We start from the raw sequence: 21,509 nt of genomic DNA on the forward strand, positions 1-21,509 counted from the left end.
ATCGATTACACCCCTGAAGTACGCGACCGTTACACCGACATGTTCGTTATTTTCCGTTACTAACCTGTCAGTAGGCGTAACTAAGCAACAGATCAAATGTTGTCGTTAGTTGATGTTCTCCTCCAACCGTCGTCTCTGTCGATATACAACATCCAATCTTTCACAGGAAAACAGATCTGGACATCCGCCATTTTAATATATATATAATATAATTTATATATATAATTAACTAAACTAACGTTAGCTAACTAGTGTTGAAACTTTACCGTTACAAGCTACAAGATGAGCGACGGCAAGCTGGTGTTAACTGACAGAAAATAGTTGTGGGAATTTTAAAAAAAAACATACTGGGCCGCTTCAGCATTGCTTTACATTTATATAAAATACGAGTACTAATAATAATAATAATAATAAATATTTAAATAAACGTCACCGAGAAAAGAAAGTAACGGTAACCTGTAATGGGTCACCTGAGGGTTTATCACTGACAGCAGGGGTTAATGGCTGCCTGCTTTATATCACACGTAGTCTAACACATCAGGTTTAGTGTGTTTGAACTAACTTCATGTTAGTGCTGTCAGTGTTTCTGATACAGCTGACTGTGTGTGGGTACTGGGAGACAACGTATAGTCCGGAGGAGTCAGGGTCGTGTTCAGGCCGAGCATCGAGCGCCACCGTCCGGTAGAAACACAACGGTACGTTCAAGAGCCGTCGGACAACCAGGGAGCAGCACTTCAATCATCATGTAATACACAGGCTGCCTTCATGTGCTGTACGTGTCGAAAAGTGTGCATTAATACACAATTCCTTCTTGGTTGTTTTTCCTTTATTTTTAAGATATGAAGGTGAGGGTACTACTTTATTTACAGCAGCAACAGTTTACAGGTGACAGGGCTGTAACTTTCTGTCTGTTTTTTAACTAAATAATAAGATTCAGTGTTTCCCATCTGGAACTTTTAAAAAGTGTTTGAAACATAAACATTTTAATGTTATTTATAATATCGGATGTAATATATTTAATTAGGCCTAATTGATGATATTATACTGAATAAATCAAAATAAGTTGTTTTACATATTTTGCAGACTTTTTGAGGGTGTTGCACAAACAGTTAAATACTTGTAAAAATGACCTCAGTGTTTATGAAATCCTGGCTACAGCTCAGCACACATAGGCACAAAAAGAAACTTTAACTTTCTTTAAAAAATTAAAAAAACAAAAACCTCTCTCTGCTGTTGTGGTGCACACAATGCTGCACACTGTAACATTTGATATAATTCAAAAGAGTTGAATGATAAACTCTTATGGAATTTGCAAATGTAAAGTGTTTTGTTGGGTGTACAGGATGGCTACTAGACTGACAATAGACCTTTTTCACAGCAGCCAGTTTGACATGAAATAGTAGGGTCAATACAAGTGTTATTAATGACACTAATTAAGGCCCTGTTCCATTCAGGTCAGAGTCAGGCTGCTGTTATTGAGCTTCACTGGAAAAGCTCTGCTACCTTAATCATTGCTAACACCTGTGTTTACCCTATTTCATGTCAAAACTGCTGCTGTGAAAAAGCACTGTGTACTAGGTAGTGAACATACTGTACTGCTCTTGAGCACTGGAACTTCCCAAACTGCTCCAAGTTTCAGGACTGGAGGAAAGTGTGTGGATGAACATGGAGTTAATTGGGGCTCAGCAGCTCATTTGTGCTCTGGAGCCCCATTGCTAATTAATCCGGTCATGGAGTTTGAGACTTGCACAAACACAGTATAACCACTTGTACAGAGAATAGGCACAGAGGACGCAACCGAGCCACTTAGATACAGGACAGCTGTCATTACTCTGCATGCACAGGTACATGCACTGCTCTCCATAGACTCTCTCTGGTGACCTTTGCTTCTCTGTAAATGCACTTATATGGTGAGAAGAGTCATTGGCTTTCACTGTAACATACACTGAGACATAAACACACACACACACAGACGCGCACACACGTTTTTTTGTTTTTTTTTGCCGCGCAAATCTCAAAGAACAGATTTTTTTCCATGACGCAATTTCTCTTTTCATGTAAAGGAAGAAGAAAAAGAAGAAGAAGGGGGGGGGTAAAAACCCTCCTAAAAGCCCCCCTCTCTCTCCCACTTCTTACATGGGGTACCAGAGCGTTACGTGACCGGAGTGCTGATGGGGTCAGAGATGAAGACTACTTGAACTTCACCAGAGGGGAGCTTCTGGTGAGCGGTTGTTCCTGCGACAGTCTGTGGAGGTTGCTGGCGTTGGAAACCGGGATTAGTATGCATGCATGTGCAGGGACAGTACCTGTTAGTGATAGATGATGTAATTATGGTGCTTTTTTTCGTTTCATGTTATTTATAAGGCCGATCAATTAATAAATAAATAAAAAGTTGAAAAGAAATGAATTGTTGGAGTGTGTGTGCACGTACAGTATGCAGCCGGGCAATGATTGACAGCAGTGTCTTGTGTTGGGGATAAGCTATAAATATTGTATTCATGCTTTGCTTTAGTCTTTAGCCCCAGCTTAGGAGACAATGGATGATAGTGTGCGTGTACAGAATGCAGTTCTCTGGTCCAGATCGCTGCCAAAACGTCCCTGGGACCAAAAAAAAAGCACTTTGTATCCCACCCCCAGTTTCCCTCTGTCCAGCGTTCATTCACTATGATGCGCGCCTAGTTGAAGGAGGTTCTCCATACCAGGTCTCCTTTGCGTGCCTAAAACTTTCAAATGAAATCCCCAAACACTTTTTGACAAACATTATTTTTTTTCTCTGGGGGTCAAGAGGGTTTTTTCGACACTTTAATCCGCATTTTTTTTACTGAAAAGAAAACTTCAGGTATGTCAGAACTTTAATTGATACTCTATTTGTAGAAATGAATTGTTTCTGTGATCTGTAGATTGAGTCATGAGTCGGATAGCTTGGCATTGTTGTGAAAAAAAAGTTTTTGTAAATGTTTGTGAACTTGTTGTAAAGAAGTGTCGCTTTAACTCACTGACATGGTAGATGTGATTGGTATAACAAGTACCTTTTTCTTTCTGTGAAGAACATGGAGCCCAGTTCCACAGAGGGAGGAGCTGAAGAGACGCTCCTTAAAAATCATCCACCAAGTCTTGTAAGTGCTGAAATTAAATAGAAAACATGTAACTTTATATATCACGTTGTTCCCTGAAGCAGATTTAGCAAATTAAGTAATCTTTTAGCCCTCAGTTCAGTTGTTTATAGGCACAAAACTCAAAGCTCACAACAGCATTTTTTAAACATTTAACAGCAGATTCTTTTAAAGGCCAGGCTCTCACAAATGAAATGACTTGTGTCCTGTGGTTCCTCTGGGATCTGTGTGTCCTGTCCCGTGGATGCTGAGAGTCAGTGAGTAACATCTGGCTGTCAGAGTGACCCTCCAGCTCTGCTGTCTGCAGCTGCTGCTCCAAGCAGGAGGGTCCACTCAGAGGAGGTCAGCTCTCCCAACGAGTGCCAGAAAGGTCACCAGCGGGTTTATAATTTGCAGAAACAGGGGACAGGACCAGCAGTGCGATGTTCATTAATATGCAGAGCACTCTCTGGCAGTTTATATCATCGGTCATACTCGGAGCAGAAGGCATGCCATTTTTTTTCCTGCAGTGATTTGAAAAGAAAATAGGTCGACTGCAGAACTTAGCAGTTGAGAATATGTGTGGTGAGGGCTTTTTCTCTTCTTCTGCTTTCCACCAGCCTCACAAAGTGATACTCAAACATGGCCAAGAGCTGGAGGAAGAGCAGGAGGAGTTGGCCGAGCACCAGCCTCTAGAGCAGGAAGACCTGAACTTTGAGAGATGGAAGCGCAGGCCGCTACCCAAGAGGACGCTCCACCAGAAGATAGACGACCTGAAGACATACCTGTGGAATGCAGAGACCAACGAATTCATGGGTCGCTCTGGAAAGAGCTGGAGTGAGTTGACCAAGAAAGACCAAGGTTCTGTGTTGTTGGGGGGGGTTTATGGGGAGGGACGTTTGGATTATTGCAAAATAACTTTATTTTTAACTGCATGTGTCCAATGATTACAGATATGTAGTAATGTTGAGTGTGTTACAGTCAGATCATCTTAAACGAGTTTAAGAGCAGACACGGTGTTTGAATGTCTTTAAAAGATGCACTCGGGGATTGTTTGGAGGGTGAGAAATGTCTCCGCAGTCCAGTGACTCTGCTCACTGTGCTGCGAGTGTGTGTGTGTCCTTATGCTCAATGTTTACATAGGTGCATGGATAATTCAGAGTGTCCCGACAAAAACAGACTGCCTGGGGACGTATCCCCAGCGGGAGCGCACTGTTCCGGGCCTCGCTATTGGCCAGGAATCACATTCCTCTACATCTTACCATGCTCTCCACAGCCTCTTTCCCAAAGCCTTGGCGACCTCATCGCTGAACTTAACATGCTTTATGGCCCCTCAGTTGCAGTTAAACACGTAGAGATGCTCTTGTCTTTTTTAATCCATACAGCTCACTGCCAAACTGAGAGCTTTGGTGCAGGCAAGGTTTTTTTGGCACAAGTGACAGGCTGGACGAGTTTCTTGAGTCAATGATGATGGAGCAGCCTATTGGTATTCCAGGGTAGTAACTATGTGACGCCGTTGAGCCCCCTCCTTCAGCTCCACCGCTGTACACAATTGCAAACATGATCCAACTGAGTGTAGAGAGAATATCCAAGCAAAAGTGTGTGTTACTTGCATAAGCTGAGAACGCTGGGTCCCAGGCAGAGCTGAGAGCTCATTTCAGCTACATAACCAGTGTGTGCACACTTGTGGAGGAGTGTGGGGCCCATGTGTCTGACGAAGAAAGACCCTGAGTTGAAGTCTGTGCTGTGTGTCCTGTGAGACGAGTGTGCAAGAGAGGACACAATACCAGAGTGGGGTGATTGGGGCTCCTTGGAGCTGGCCAGGCCTCTATGGCTGCAAAAGACCTTCACTACGATGGCAACCGGAGGTTCACTGTGTTCCTGAGTGAAAGGACAGCTGGGAGAATTCTCACTGAGCTCAAACAGAAAGGCCTTTGTGGCTCTGGGGACGCAAGGCTGGCTGCAACTAGTCCCCTGTGAAATTGCCTGCACAGCAAAAGCCATTTAATTTCGGGCACGTTTGGCTTGATTAGTTGCTAATGGACTGTTAATTGAAAATAGCAGAACAATGAGAGTTCTCTGGGTTTCCCTCATATGGGGTTCTCACATGTGCTCAGTACAGTGGATTTTAGACCTAAACTATTGGGAGTTATTTCCAGACATGAAGGGAGGGCAGTGCTTTTGTATGAGTAAACAAATTAGTGACCGTCCTGATCAAGGACAGTAGCTGGAGTCCAGACAGACCACACAGTCTGAGAAAGAGTGCAAATTCTTTATGGTTCATTGTTTTTCTCCAGTCAGATTAGAGAAACGAGTTATTAAGAGTTGTCCATTATGTAAAACCACTTTGGTGCAAATCACAGCATCATAAACATTCACCCTAATAACTCATCCTTTTACTCCTCTTTCAGGCCTCATCCTTCTCTTCTACGCTGCACTTTATATGTTTCTTGCAGCCATGTTTGGCGGCTGTATGTTCTGCCTCTTGTGGTCTATTAGTCCCTACCACCCAACCTTCAATGATAGAGTGATGCCACCAGGTAAATATAACCCCAAACTCACACCACTCCATTGCACCACCCTCCACTGTCCTTCTGTCCGTTGCTTCTACTTGAGTCTCAGCACAGTTGACTGTCTCTGCGTCTCCACTGGCAGGTATGACGATGGCCCCACACCTAGAAGGCCACGAGATCGCCTTTAACGCCTCTGATCGCAAATCCTGGAAGAAGTACGCGAGGTCTATGGATGACTATCTAAAATGTGAGTCAGTGGTGTTTGTAATTGTTGGGGGACGATGTTAAAGTTGGGGGATCTAATGAGGTTGTTGAGTTTGTTTAAAGTGTAGCGGGCATGCAATGAGTTAATCCTCATCCTCACTACCTTTGTCCCCTTTTTCCATTTGGTTCTTGCAGGGCATGCTGGGAAGGGAAGCCTCTTTGTGGGCAGAGTGCAGCCATTCAGTGCATTTTTTTTCACGCCCCGCTTTTGTAAAGCTTCCTTAATCAGAGGCCTGAGTCTGGCAGGGCATTGCTGTAGCAAGGATTTATTTATGCCTTCCTCTCTCCCTCCCTCTCTGCCTCTTTTCTCTCTGCTCTCCATTTTCAGCGTACAACGATGGCGCTCAGGAGAGGAAGAATATTCATTGCTCACAGGACAGATACTTCATGCAGGATGACTTGGAGGAGAGCGCAGAGCGGAAGGCGTGTCAGTTCAAGAGGTCCTGGTTGGGGGATTGCTCGGGGCTGCAGGACCCCCACTATGGCTATTCTCTGGGAAAGCCTTGTGTCCTTCTTCGAATGAATCGGGTAAGATGAGTGTCAGTCACCAAAATAATGCACATCAGCGCAAAAAACAAAGGAGGAAACATGAAACAGCCGGGACACAGTGTGTTACTGGACTGTTGAAGCTCACAGGTTTCTCAGTGAGTGACATCTTGTGGCCATTAATGGAGAGAATGAAGACAAGTAGACTACATTAGAGTTACGTTGTGGACAGTGTGGGCGCTTCTTCCGAGAAGTAAACTTTTGCATCTAATATTTATTATTTATATACAATAAACATTTTCTTGCTGGAGTTCAGTTTGAAGCAAAGGTGAATAGTGTGTCCACACAATAAAGCTACCAATATTTGAATTGATGCATCCCTTTTGCTTCCATGATGACACATTATTCTTACTATTCTTACTTTTCAATAGATTCTTGGTTACTTACCTGGCCAGGGCAAACCAATAAATGTGACCTGTGGAGTCAAGGTACGGTAACCATCAACACTCTCACACTAATTTGTATCTCAGTGAGAAGCAACAGTAACAAAATCATAATTGTATCGTGCAACCAAGTGTGGATCAGGAAAACATGACTACTACTTCTTTCAGAGAGGACCTCCAGAAGCTTTGGGAGAAGTCCAGTTTTTTCCCAAAAGCATTTTTGACCTGAAGTACTATCCATACTATGGGAAGCTCAGACATGTGAGTGAGAGTTGTCATCCTTGAGGACCACTGCTGTGGCACAATTTTATTCTTTATTAAGTCTGAAATAACACCTGTCATGTTTCGACTTCAGGTAAACTACTCTGCACCGGTGGTGGCTGTGCGTTTTGCAGGAGTGCAGATCGACTCTCACATCCAAGTTCAATGCAAACTGAACGGAAAGGGCATCATTAACGATTCACCCACTGACCGCTACCTGGGCAGTGTGACCTTCTCCTTGGACGTCGGAGCGTAAAGGCAAAATACCGCTGACAGCAGGATGCTCCTTTGACAACGAGGCAGGAAAATGTACAAGAAAAAAAAATGATGTTGAAATATTATTTTCCATGAAATATGTAATTTCCCTTTCCTCTTAAATATCCATGTCTTCTGCTGTGAAACAAATTCCTCAAGAAGTAGATATTTACTCTTGTGTTTCTGTTGTATCTTTGTACCTTGAGCGTGCTACCGGTACCTGCACCCTAAACAAACAGTGCTGAGCACAGGACGAGTGGTAGAGTGAGTTACAATTCAATTCCTGACATTTTGTAATGATTAGCAAGATTAATCAAACTAAATTACACTCTGCCCAATAGTTAGAATTTCTGGCTATGCAAATCCAATTATGACTTAAAAACATTAATAGGCAATTAGAAACATTGTTTTATCAGGATAGTTTGTGGTTTTGTGTGCACATTTGTGATAAAGTGTACTAATTTGTTTTGCATTATATTTTTCAAACATGTATATTGTAAGAATTCAAAGAACTATCATGCAAACACTGAAAGCAGGACTTGTACTGTACTTACACAGTAAAAAGACATAATGACTGCAAATACACTATTACTATATTTTTGTTGAATAGAGCAGTATTATACATTTATGATAAAGCATCACAAGCCACTTCTTGCCTTCTTTTGTAAAAACATTTGCTTTTGAAAATGAAATACTACACAAGACTGATCAATAAAGAGACATATTGTACTGTGAAATAGTTTGTATAAGGTCTGTACCATTTTAAAAGTATAACTATTTTGTGATAGTATTAATCATAACTGAAATGTGCTACTAAACTTGGCATCAATGTTGTATTTATTCCTATTATAGTTCTTATAATAAATACAATGTTCTGGTATGTACTGTAAGTTTTCTTCCACATGGGACTAAGAGTCTACATCAACTTAACAAAATAACATCTAAACTTTTTAATTTTCAGTAAAACTCTATAAATAATATGGATGCAAAGTCATGACAATTTAAATCGAGAGGAACATGAATGTGTACCAAATGTCATGACAACACATCCAAAACCTCATGGTGGCGGTACAGGAAAAGGTCAGGGGATCACTAAATCATCAGGGTTCATCCTCTGGGCACCATCGATATTTGGGCCAAATTTACTGACAGTCCGTCCAACAGTTGTTGAGACATTTCAGTCTGGACTAAAGTGATGGGCTGACAGCATGGTCATTAACAAAGCTTCATGGTCCTGTCTGTATATATTTTAAGGAAAATAATTGGTTTTAAGAACTGATTTTGCAATTGTTATTTTGAAACACAAATGTAATTTTTAAAAAGTAATTTAAGTTAACAAAACCAACACAACAAACCACAGTCTGACCGGCGTGACCTCTGGGTAAACTTGCATATCTTCCTGAACGCCAGTAATAGCTGGAGTGAGAGTCACGCCTCTGTGTACCATTACAGGTTATAAAAAGCACGTCGTCGATCAAAGTCGAACAGTTTGAGCAACCGCAGTGGTTCAGTTCACGGCCTTTAACCTTTGAATTCAGTTTTCGTCACAAGACTGGCAGGCTCCTGTTAAAAGAATGACAGTGATACAAAACAAGAACAAAACTTTATTTAACTTGTTCCCCACTTGTGTTTTAAACAAGCTCATCACATCACATTCTTCATCAGATGGAGACAAGCTTCAAGCAAGCATCTCAGAGGTGCACAACAGAAAGGCACAAAACTGTCAGGGGGAGCGATCGAATGTACACAACTGAGGATCAGATAAATGACTTAAGAAATATTACTCATGGTCTTCATTCTTGAACTGCTCTTGTTATGTTACTGCACTATCACATGGAGGGTAGTGTAGGGATAATACTCTAACCAGGTTTTTAGTTAAATAAAGAACAAACGTATGTACATTCAACCAAGTTCGATTCTGGCGACCAATTTCGGTTTATTTGACTCGTTACCCATTTGCCAACATATTTGTTTGACTTGTGAAATAACACAGGATCAAAAGGGTAATTCACCAAATATTAAAATGCAAATCTTTAAAGAGAAGTGCCCATTTAAAAGAAACATAAGTCTTGAATCTTCCTAACACGAGTGACAGAAACTAACACCTACCATCACACATTTCAAAAAAACAAAAAACAAGAAAAGAAACAAAAACTGGTCCCAATGCTGGTAAAGTGTCATTATAAGTTAGTGTCCCTTTCATCAATCCTACAGGTAAGTGCAACAGGTAGAGTTTCATTTAACTGTTAATTTACGTTATGTTAAACAAACATTAAAACAGTGGCGCCCCGGAGTATGAATGACAACTGTGTTATCTGTTAGCTTGCTCGTACATTCACGTCTTCAAAAATCAATGTCATTCATTCTATACAAGAGAGTAATTTACACGTATACTATTGTACAGCACAGAAACCGAGAGGAAAAAGCCTCTCTGGGGAGGGAGGAGGGAGGGTACTCTGGGGAGGAGGAGGAAGAGGAGGAGGAGGAAGAGGAGAAAGAGGTGGGTGGCTACTTACAGCCATAAATTTAATTTTCAAAACATGCAATCTACAATCAAACGATGCAATATTGATCATAAATGTTTTGGTACTTGATTCAGTCATTGGCATCAAAGCAAAACCAAGGAAACAATCGGGGTGGTTGCTAGGATCAATTTCAGACTGTGTACGAGAAATAAGCTCAAGGTCGTTTTAAGGGGAAACAGGAGAAGAAAAAAAAACAAACAACAGAAATTTTGGGATGCTTTTGACGGGCAGCGGAGTGGTTCGGGAAGGTGTTTTTAAAGAGCTGTGAGGGTTGAAAAGGGTGCGAGAGGCAGAAGCAGCTGGGTTGGATTATACAGACTGGTAGCCAGTGCGACTCTTCCTCCGGCCAATCAGGTAAGAGATAAGCACAAGGATGATTAGGAAGCTGAGTGCCACGCCCACTGCAATGGGCACCAAAAAGCTCAAATCAGAGTCCAGGAAGCATTCCTCAGCTGACAGACACAGAGACAGACAGAAAGGAGACAGACAGCAGGTTAGTGTTTTAGTCAGCAGAAAACAGGGTTTTAGGATATTTACAGTCCACAAAAGGTTTAGAAGGAGGAGACAGAGCAGCAAGAAAGGAGCCCAACCTACAAAAGGTGAATTCAACAATGTAAATGTAGTGGAGATTAGAAGAAGAAAGGGGGTCATTAAATATTCCACAGGCACAACAAGAAAATCACTCATGTGCTTAATACTTATTATTCTAGATGAACATGAATTTCAGGAAGAATGAACAAAGGAAATTCTTTAAAAAGGAGTAGTCCGACATTTTGGGAAATATGCAAAATGCTGAGTCAAACTTTATATTCAACACACGAGAGAGAGGAATCAACCTTCTCATCTAATCCTAAACAAGAACACAAATGAGCTTACTTCCCAAAATGTCTATTTTTTTATGAATACGGTGAGGCAGTCAGCAGCACTAAACACTACATGGAGACATCAATACAACACATGTTGGTGTGACAATTAGTCAAAAGGCAGCGAGGCAAAAAGGCAGCGATTCACTGACTGTCCTTTCTGTAGCATAAAAGATCGAAATGATGCAAGTTTAACTAGAAAGACTCGTAGCCGGTGGCCATGTTTCTCTTTCTCCCGATGAAATAGGCCAGCAGAACGATAAGAATGAGAACAAGCAGGGAAACTCCGACAGCTATGGGAACAAGGAAGCTCTCTGCATCAGCCTGGCATTCCTCAGCTAGACGAGAGTGAAGAGAGCAGAGAGGTGAAAGTCTTATAGGCTGAACAGGAGAATTCAAATAAAAAAAACTCATGATTAATGAATGAAAGCCTGAAAAAGAAGAAGTAGGTCGCCAACTGACTTAAAAGAAGCTCTGTATTACGTAAAGCACGGACAGAAACATGGAACCTTTTTATAGTTTTACAAGAAGGAATAAACATTTACTCGAGTGTCCAGGGAAGAAACGCTTTTTTTATTTTCCATAAATCTTAAAATACTAAAAAGCTCCACAATTTGAAATCCAATTTATCATAGCCAACAGCGTGAGAGAATGGAGATGAAATCAGCAGTCATTTGTATCCACATAACACACATTAATAGATCTTTAACACGATGGTCTTGCAGCACAAAATTCCCTTTGATGAACATGTGTGTGCAATGTTCTCAACAAGTGACGGGGAATTAAATAAAGAGCCAAAATCATTCAAGTTACCATAAAAAGGTATCTTGCTTTAACAGTATTGGTGAGTTAATGAATGTACAAAAACAGAAAAGCCATCACTGTGCAAGGCAGAAATGTCCAGAATATGAGCCTGTTAGATGGTTTATTGAGAACGAGGGAGATTAACTTTGAGGAAATGTCATATATTTATACAAAGTGCTGCAAAACCATCTTTATATTAAGGCAGAGTTCAAACAAAGCTGGAACAGACAAAAGCAAAGCCAAAACTTGATTTATAGCCATTATTCATACACATGTACAACGTCCTGGGAAAGCACATTTTTATAAGCAACTTAAAAATGCAAATATTTCTAGTTCATCCTCATATTCAGTGTAGTTAACTGCCTGCGTTGCTCCAGTCCTGAGGAGCTGGAGCAACGCAGGCAGTACACAGCACTCTGCTAGAATTAAGCAAAGATACACAGCTACCAACATGTGTCACATTGGCTTTCTATCATAGAAATACACATTCTGAGGCTGGCCTCCATCCCTGACACTGCAATCTTGCAACTTGCACTAATTCCCTGACTTACAAGCTCCTGAAAATGTACTTTCAGCTTCTTACTACGAGTGGCAGGGTCCTACATTAAAACACAATCTTCCTGCAACAATTGTGTCTATTTCACATGAGATTATGTCACAAACCTCAGTGGATTTAACAATTTTGGAATACAAATCTGAAGATTGGTGAGGCACTGCGGAACCAAAGTGATCCGACCAAACCCGCAAGGTCAAATGACTTGATCCAGATGATACGCAAAGCTTTTAAAGAAATAGTCTGATGCTTTGGAAAATACACTTTGTTTTGCTGAGAGTTAGAAGAGAAGACTGATACTTTGTACAATAAATGTGAAGCTATAGCCATGAGAGTTTCAGACAGAACCAGCTCTTCCACGCTTTGTGCTAAGCTAACGGTCTCCTGGCTGTAGCTTCATATTTAACAGAAAACACATGAGATTGGTGTCGATCTTCTTATTTACCTCTCAGCAGTAAAGCATATAAACCTATTTCACCGACTACTGTAAAGGCCTCATGAACAAATACCTCCTGAACTTTAACTTTGATTGTTACTTGGTCAGTTGTGAATACTCAGTGTTACAGAGAAATACTGAAATATTTGAAACAAAGGTTTCAGGAGCTTTAACGTCCCCTGATGCAGCTGCAGCCCTCCGAGCTCAGGCCAAGCCCAGGCCTAACCACAGGTGAGAAAATGTGACAATAGTCTCAACATAGTACAAAAATGTAAAGAGCGCCTTAGTGCATTTATCTGTATATATCCTCGTTTCAGAAATGTCTGTGCTGAAAGTGAGTATCTACACAATGAAATTCTCCCTTTTCTAAACCTAATGCCATAATGTAGGATTTGAGAATAAACAGCTGACCTTTATGAAGATATATTCTCTGACTGGAGCATGTGCAAATGTAAGGGACCTTTTAAACGGCAGACATTTTGACACGGCGTACGAGGAAAAGCCCAGATTAATAACACTAACAATGGCTGCGTCCCATGTAGTTTTGTCAGTTCCAGGACCTTTACACTTGAAAGTAAACAAACCATCATTAGTTCCACCTGGACTTTCACTGCTCGACATATGTCCAAATGTCTTCCATGAAAAAGTTTGAATGGTGTTTAAACATCAGACACTTTGATGATTGCAGCCACATAATCAGGACAACAATATCAATGTTTCTCCTGCTCTACAGGGGCAAACATGGGCTAAAGCAGATTTCCTTTGACAACTTAGACCTTCATCCTTGTTAATGCATTTCAGGGAACAAAGCAAGAAAGCTGATTGGCCGTCTTCCTCTGATTTGTGGAGAAAAATGGTGTGGAAATGCTGTGAAAATTATCGTTCTGATAAGTCTTGATGTAAATCATTATGGAGATGAAAGGTCAAACCATAAAAAGGAAGTAAAAACTAAAAATGTGCACAAAGATAAAATAATGACAAAAAAAAGGGGAATGTCTGCAGAGCAAGTGCAGGATCCGACAGCAACAAACTTTAATTGTCCAATTATTAATGTCCAGATTTTGTATATGTTTTATGTATAGCTCCAAGAACTATAAATTATGTATTTATAATGTTACCTTTCATGTGATTGTAATTACTTAAACAGAAAATAAAAAAAGGTTGTGTGAATCTTGTACTTGCTCATTAACAAAAAACCAAACAAAAAAAACAAAAAAAGGAAAGACAAGACATCAACAGAAATTGAACACAAACACTGGGGGTAGACAAGTTTGGTCCTTGAGAAAAACACCAAACCCTCCATCTTTACATGGATGTGACTCTTATTATTATTGTATCATTTAACCTTAGAGGCAAAAATGTGCATTTCATGTCTCATAACGACCAATAACTTTAAAACAAACAGTTACATCTGTTTTTCTGATGGCAGTCATTTCTATAAAACCGCAATCTCATGTTATTCCAGCAGAGACTTTAGTTTGACTCTTGAATTTTTTAAGTTATTTGCCAAATAATCATGAACATGAATCCCAAGGACCAGGCTTGGGAACCCCGTGATATTTCAGGATCGACTGAAAACTGGATTTAAAGGGTCTGATATCCAACATAAGTCTTTCTTCGACCAATCACGTAAGCGACCACTACAATGAGAATCAAGCCAGCCAGAGCAGCGCCAACAATGATTGGGATTAAGATGCTGGTGTCATCCAATGAACATTCATGGGCTGCAGATAAAGAAAGAGTCAGTCAACAGGTGGAGCAGTGATTTCCTGATTAACAAGAGACACAACTGAAGCAGCACTTCAGCTTATTTACCATCTTTAACACTTGAGCTGTCCAACTTACTGCCAAAATACCCAAACACTTAATGTTCTCTATTTAAAAGCTGTCACATGAATGAACGTCTTTGGCATGACAGATGACAGTAAAGATTCTGCAGAAGGTAATTCAAATGTGAATGACCTGTCTCCCTTTTCAGGAGCCTAAGATGGACTTAATGTTAAGTTAGTTAATAAGTTAAAGCAGCACCAGTTATGACTGAGGCTGAGTGGAAGTATGCGATTTCTTTTCTAGGTCTAAAAATAATCAGGTCAGTGCTTCCAATGGCTGTGTAATTGCACATAATGTATATATATATATATTTTTTTTAATATTATTTTTTATTGATTCACAGTTGCAGTAAACAATACATCCAAAGAGTCACATTTAAATTTTTCTATATAACCCACATATTAATGTATTAATGCAAAGTTTAATATCAAATGGTTAATTGCAGATTCATGAAAAACTAAACTGGGTATTTTACTACGGGGTCTGCTGATTGTTGAATGTGCCACAGGCAGGGGTCTCTCAGTTTACTTTACTTCACTTAATAAACACAATTTAGTGTTTTATGTTTTCTTGAGGCAAGAGAGCTCAAACTGTGTTAAAGTGTTTGAGCTCCTCCTGGCATAAATATAAAAACAAAGAAATCTTGAGCTGGACATCTGATTAAACCAAAATGTGATAGTGTCTTATAGTGATTCTCAATAGTACAAAATTACAATTAAACAAATAAATTAAACTTAAATGTGCTAGTTTATACTGTTACATAAACAGAAACATTTAGTGCATATAATTTTAAACTTTAATGTTTTTTTTTTTTAACGGAGATACTGTCCGCACTCATTTTTAAATGACACGCAGCCGTAGTTCTGGTACAAACTAATAAAATCGAATCCATTTGGTTAATTTAAACAGAACAAAAATCATCTTCCACTTTACAACCTCTACAGTCATCGGCTATAACATCGACATTTCCTTCAGACTCCATATATGAAACAGTTTTTGTAAGGGCCCGGTCGGCACATTAAAGGAGAACTTACCTGTACTGAAAACACCCTTCTTTACTCCGAAGGGCTGTACTTGAAGGTCGAAGGTGAAGATGGTGAGCAGGCCGGTGATGGTGTAGTTCTGCTCCTTGTTACACATGTAGGAACTGCTGACAGCCGCCTCCCACAGACTCAGGTTGGTGTTCGCCTCAGAAAATGCCACACCTTGGGAAACAAAACTCAACGTTAGCTCACTTCTCGGTGTGGCGCCGGGTTTGTGCGGGTAGATACGATTCTTCTCATTACCAGAACTTGTCTTTCCAGTTACGTTCAGAGCGTGAAGGCGGAATTTCTTTGTGTCCTGTTAGACGGAAAGTACAAGATCAGAAAATATGCATCCTAATTTTACAAAAACTCTAACAGCTGTCTCAATTAGGCTAAAAGCATAATACAGACTCTGCATCCAGGACATCAAGGATACAAACATTTCCCTTTTCTTTTTTCAGGGTCGAGTGATACTGACAGTGAACAGTTCGTTGCATCCTGTCTATTTCTGTGAAGTTATATAATGTTAGGAACCATGTTACAGTATTTATTATCCCTCTAATTCAGTGATTCCCAACCGGGCGAATGAAACAATACCAAAGACAGGAAGATAGTGGTGAATAGAAATTATAATATGATTTAAAATTATGATAAATATTTTCATTATCAATTAATCTGCAGAGTATATATATTCTATTTACTATGATACAAGTCAAGGTAAAGTCCCCCACATCTGGGACTTGTGAATGAGACTCAACAATCAACTTTCTTTGTTGGCTCAGATTGGTTGTTTTCGGTCAGTTGGATTCTTGCTAATGCCATTAGGAGCACTAGGAGGAGCCAGAGGAACCGGATTCTTTTTCTCATGTACTGCCGTCAAGATATAGTGGAAGTTTCAGCAAATATGAGTTATTTTTATAAATGTCACCTGCTGCAGCTTTTAGAAGATGACACTGTAAAATGTTTGGATTTTGAGTTTGAAAATGTACTTGATTGATGATTTACTGATCATTAAAGATTATAGAAGTAGTCTGATTATTTTGTGACATTAACCAGTTCATCCGACTAAAAAGGTTGGGAACCACTGATCTATAATTGACAACTTTGATTTTATCATGGCCAAAATGTTTTAGATATTTAGAAAAGTTGAAATTAAAAATTAGTTATAAAAATTATTAAGATTCTGCAGGTTTGGACCCGTTAAATTTAAGACTTTTTAAAACCTTTATTAACACAATATAAAGATCTATTTTACGTCCATACTGGAAAAAAAGGAACAGAGGAAAATTAGTATCGGTTTCATGCTGGTTTTGTTTTGTATTTGCTACAGCACGATCAATAAAACCTTTTCCCAAAAACAAGACTGAAAAATGCAACTCTATACGAGTAACGTTGACTTCATTAATCCAGTCCATTTTTAAAGACCTGTCACAGTCACATTCAAGACATTTTAAGGTCTAAAACTGTCTAAAAACTGTCACCAGTCAAGTTAATCAAATGAATATAACAACATATTGATGAGGACTTACATTGGTGAAAGTGAACGTGATGGTCATTGTGTTGGACACCAACACCAGCTCACTGCTGTTGACTCCACATGATCCAGAGACTGTGGTCCCATTGGGGTCAAAGTTCATCTCCTGATATTTCTATGCCAGAGGCGGAGAGAAGAATCAAATCAGCAACAACTATGTGAGATCATCTGTACATCATCTGAAAGAGCATAACAAGATTACAGCTTTATAATTCTGTTTATGAACATACGTCTGCCTGCTTGACACCGATCCGCAGGCCAAAGGTGGCCAACAGACAGGCTGTGCTGTTGTCATCAGGCTTGATGCTGTACTTTCCAGTGGAGGGTGGGGGGAGGGTGGGGGTAGGGGTGGTGGTAGGCGGGGCAGCGGTAGTAGCATTTGTGACAGGAGCCGCGGTACTGGTGGCGTGAGTGGTGGGGGTAACGGTGGTTACGGGTACATCGGCTGGACAAGAGGTAACTGTGTAAAGAGGAGAGAGAGAGAGAGAGAGAGAGTGAGAGAGAGAGAGGTTAGAAAATCAATCCGAACAGAAGAGAAACATTAGAGGCAGGAAGAGATGTGACGCTGCGTCTGCACTTACTATTTTCACTCTTGTTGCCATTAATGACAAAAGCCTGTATGAGCACGTTCCACAGTGTCTGATTCACCGCATCGGCTTCGATCGTGTCCTTGCTGTTGCATGAGTAGCAGGTGTCCAGGCCTACGTCTGTAATGTGAGGCTTCACGGTGGCAGTTAGGGTGTCTAAAAGAAAACACACACACACACACACACACACACACACACACACACACACACACACACACACACACACACACACACACACACACACACACACACACACACACACACACACACACACACACACCAGCATTAGTAACCGGCCTTCTGTCTGTAGTTTGTGTTTGCACTGTGTGGTGTACACGTTACCATTCGATGTAGATTTAGGGAAGAAGGTTGTGTCGCTGAGGTTGTAGGAGAAGGTGATGGTGTCTGCCTGGTACTTTTTTCCATCGACGGTGTTAAAGTTCATGCTCCAGGTGTGTCCTTCTCCAAAACTGAGCTTCAACATTGAGCTTGAGCTGCCACACTCACTTCCAACTGTTGACACTTTAGGAGGAAGTTCAAACTCAGCTGTTGCGGTCTAAAAAGAGAGGAGAGTGTAAGTTAGAGAGGCTCACATCATGTGGTTTGATGAAGCAGCCAGACATGTGCAGGCATATAGGCAACCAATCAAGGTGCGGCTCCTGGCTCCCTTGGCTACCTGAAACCAACTTCACCCTTCCCATACTTGGCATGTGACACTCCACTGTGTGTGTTCTGACAACACAGCAAGTTTTACACATCTTTATTCTGGAAAACTGACTATTAGAGTTCACTGGTCACACACAAAGTTAACTGTGCTCACCTTGCTAATCTTGTTGTTAAGTTGTAAAACCAGTTTCACACACATCCTAGTGACCAATAATAATTTCATGTTATCTGTTAGGCTGATATGCTGGTAATCCGTGCCACAGTGATTAGTTGTTTATTGTAGACGAAGTTATATGTGCCTTCAATATGTGAGGCATTTACTTCCCAGGCATTTGTAGATCACTTCTTTACAGTAAGAATTATTAGAAATAGCTTGTAGAAAGGTGTTTGCTAGAGCCAGCAGAAGGCTAGGTACACGGGTCCTAACTAACTGTGTGCTGTGGATCAACACCAGTAACTCCTGTGTGCGAAGTAACATTACTTTAAATGACTCTGGTGGCTTTGGAGAGAGATATATAAACACTTCAGTCTTCTGTCAGAAGGGCTGTATGATGGTTAAGTAAAGCAGAATATTCTGTGGTCTTTTTGAAAGAATATTCGGTGGTCTTTTTGAAAGGTGGCTAAAATAATAATTTGTTGCTGCCCCCGTCCGTGTTGGTGCTTCTCCAAACTGGGGGCGTGCTGACCGCTGTCTACTGTAGGTAATACACTGATTATGAATGAGTACTTCATACAACCCCGCTTAGAGAACCCCAAACTATCCCTTTAATATCCAATTTTTCAGTAACCTTATTTAACATAATTATATACGTTTGATGTTAAACTGTAACTCTTAGCATCTGTCACACAAACACTTTCTCATCACCTCAAACATATCATATATTACAGCTAGAAAGAATAATAAATACACGTTAGATAATTTCTTGAAATTCTATACATTTGGGTGAGCTGCTTTCTATGGCTATAGACGGGACACAACAATCGCAGGATGTGTGGCAGGATAACTCACTAACTGAAATGCTGAATAGCCAGAATCTATCTGCTTTGTAGTGCCTCATTTCCCATTTCCACGATGACATTTGCTTCCACAAGCGTTTGACAGTCATGCTGTTGAGGTGGAGCCTGATAACAGTGGAGCTGTTTTGCAACATTGGCAGAGTAATTTTATAAAGGATACTGTGCAGCCTGACGCACTAAATATACCAGACACAGCTGGTCATATTAAAACATCTTGTGGTTAGTGTGACTAAGACCAGACACTCACCTTATTGTCAGCTGCATCATATGAGACTGAGAAGTTGACCATTAGATTGGCATAGAGGCATAACTTGTCGTCTTTGTCTTTGACGTCCACCTCAGTGCCATGAGACAGCTGGAACACTGAAATTAAAAAAACGAAAACAATGACTCAGTTTTTTTCTACTGTAATTCATCATTAGTCCAGTTGGGATTTAAAAGGTTACTCTCTTCATTGAAAGTAAAGGTGGAAAAGAACATGGAAACTCCTGGACACTTATATAAAGTCTGTACCTTTCCACTGGCTGTAAGAAACTGTATACAATTTAAAGGTGAGAGGCCAAGGTCCATTCAGATTTACAAAATGTTTGACGTAACGCATTATATAAACTCACCAACAGCTGCCTGTCACAATCTTCCAAGTAACATAAACTTATAAAATCACCTGACTCACATGTTTGTGTCTGACCTTGCTATAAAAACACTCTGTGGTTTACTGTAGGGTATACGCAGGTTTAGCCTACACTAAATCCCCTCTGATGGACATCATTCAGTAGTGCTCTTTGAGCTAAATGGGTTTTTGTTTTTTATTCCTAGGATGGTGAAGGCATCACATGGTTGTCCAATGATCATGAGTAAATAGAGTAAGAAATACTACTTATTCATTTCAGGTTCATTTAATAACAGTCTTTCCTGCCTGAAGTCACGCAGCAAAAGTAGAGTGACAATGTGCAAATACTACAGACACATTTTGTGGTGAAATAAATATACTTCACTGTATGGGCCTCTTTAAAATATATATAAATAAATAAGTATACCCACTTCTCCATGCACACTGTACTTTTCACTGTAGGGCCAGGTCCTGACACACAGACACAGTTTGTGATAATGTATGATAAAAACATTTGCAATGGCAACATAGCTGAAATTCCTCATAAGGTCATAGCACCTGATGGGTGTGCAAGTGTGTGTAACAGCGTATCTGTCAGTACTGGAGGACAACTTTCGAGAAAACCGACCCAACTCTAACCTTTAACCTTTAACCTTTGTGTTGATCCCAGTGTAAAACATTATCTACAATCCACAGTTGATTCCTCCTCTGACACAAACAGTGATCTTGTTTATATAATATAACGTTGTTCACACTATTGATCTCTGTATGTATGCAGTAAAAAGCCTCTGACTCACAAACCTCACTAACTCTAGCGTACGTTAACTATCACGTGATAAGTTAGTCAGCTGCCAGACCTAGCTAATGCTAACCAGTTTAGCATAATGCTAACGCGTTTTAAATGGAGCCAACGGGGGTTTGTGGGTCCATTTACACTCACTGGTGTGTGTGTGTGTGTGTGTGTGTCGTCCTGAGTCATTTATAATCGGGTCAAAACTTTAGCTTCAAAACAAGTGTTACTTAACCAACATGCTAACGTTAGCAGCCGTTAGCAGCCGTTAGCAGCCGTTAATGTCAACGTTTAAGATTTCCCGACAGTTGCTTTGAGGGCCCGGTTTGGTTTCTATTTGTGGGAATCAAAGGAATAAAAGAAACGCGGTTGTGTGGGGAAATGTAGTTTCTTTAAGGCGACCGAGCGCTGCCTCAGTCCGATGTTGTTGACGTACGTAACAATTAGCAACAAAGCTAGCTTCATCAGCAAAACATCACGACTCCACTGCTCCCCGATGATGGGCTCGTTTTAGAGCCTGTACAGTAAATCCATCCTCAGAGCACATTAATGTCTACACATGTAGGGCAATTTACAACTGCTATAATCTTAATAATCTGTTTTTTATCTTCTCCAGAGCAGCATTTAGCCTGAGCCCGGGAAGCTGCAGGCCCCGGAGCAGCCCCCCTCCCCCCCCTCCCCAAGTTTAATCACGTCACTTCGCAGAAAACATATAACCAGCATTTTATTCTCGGCTCTTTTATTGGAGGACTAAATAAGGTGAAGACACATACCGATTCCAAAGGCGAGGAATAAAACTAATGCAGCATATCGATACATGGTCGCTCAGCAGTTTGGAGTGTCAGTCAGCGGAGAGAGGAGACGGATAGACCCGACGGGGACGCTCAGTCAGCGGTGTTTGGGACGAAGCCGTGCCGCCGCCGACTGTACCAGGAAATGGAAGTCATATGACGGG

The 21,509-nt window shown here is 40.6% G+C and overlaps 2 protein-coding genes across 4 annotated transcripts; one reads left to right on the forward strand and one right to left on the reverse strand.

Moving 5' to 3' along the window:
• The first annotated feature begins 2,675 nt into the window (after positions 1-2,675).
• atp1b4 (ATPase Na+/K+ transporting subunit beta 4) lies at positions 2,676-8,194 on the forward strand. The gene is made up of 9 exons (XM_051418867.1): positions 2,676-2,839; positions 3,048-3,116; positions 3,713-3,929; positions 5,504-5,632; positions 5,748-5,852; positions 6,198-6,397; positions 6,787-6,843; positions 6,967-7,059; positions 7,154-8,194. Exons 2-9 carry the CDS (start codon positions 3,051-3,053, stop codon positions 7,313-7,315), a joined length of 1,029 nt encoding a protein of 342 aa, XP_051274827.1. The 5' UTR covers positions 2,676-2,839; positions 3,048-3,050; the 3' UTR covers positions 7,316-8,194.
• Positions 8,195-8,905: 711 nt separating this feature from the next.
• lamp2 (lysosomal-associated membrane protein 2) lies at positions 8,906-21,499 on the reverse strand. Of its 3 annotated transcripts, none has more exons than XM_051418863.1 (9): positions 21,328-21,498; positions 19,402-19,517; positions 17,814-18,027; positions 17,466-17,627; positions 17,115-17,344; positions 16,880-16,999; positions 15,612-15,666; positions 15,360-15,530; positions 8,906-10,291 (listed from the first exon to the last, which is right to left on the reverse strand). In XM_051418863.1, exons 1-9 carry the CDS (start codon positions 21,371-21,373, stop codon positions 10,149-10,151), a joined length of 1,257 nt encoding a protein of 418 aa, XP_051274823.1. In that variant the 5' UTR covers positions 21,374-21,498; the 3' UTR covers positions 8,906-10,148. The 3 variants fall into 3 exon arrangements, with proteins under 3 accessions (XP_051274823.1, XP_051274824.1, XP_051274825.1); XM_051418864.1 differs by lacking the exon at positions 8,906-10,291 and adding an exon at positions 10,712-11,040 and having other exon boundaries at positions 21,328-21,499; XM_051418865.1 differs by lacking the exon at positions 8,906-10,291 and adding an exon at positions 11,255-14,219 and having other exon boundaries at positions 21,328-21,497.
• Positions 21,500-21,509: the final 10 nt, after the last annotated feature.

The sequence above is a fragment of the Dicentrarchus labrax genome, unplaced genomic scaffold (genome assembly GCF_905237075.1).
Source record: "Dicentrarchus labrax unplaced genomic scaffold, dlabrax2021, whole genome shotgun sequence".
NCBI classification, from domain to species: domain Eukaryota; kingdom Metazoa; phylum Chordata; class Actinopteri; family Moronidae; genus Dicentrarchus; species Dicentrarchus labrax.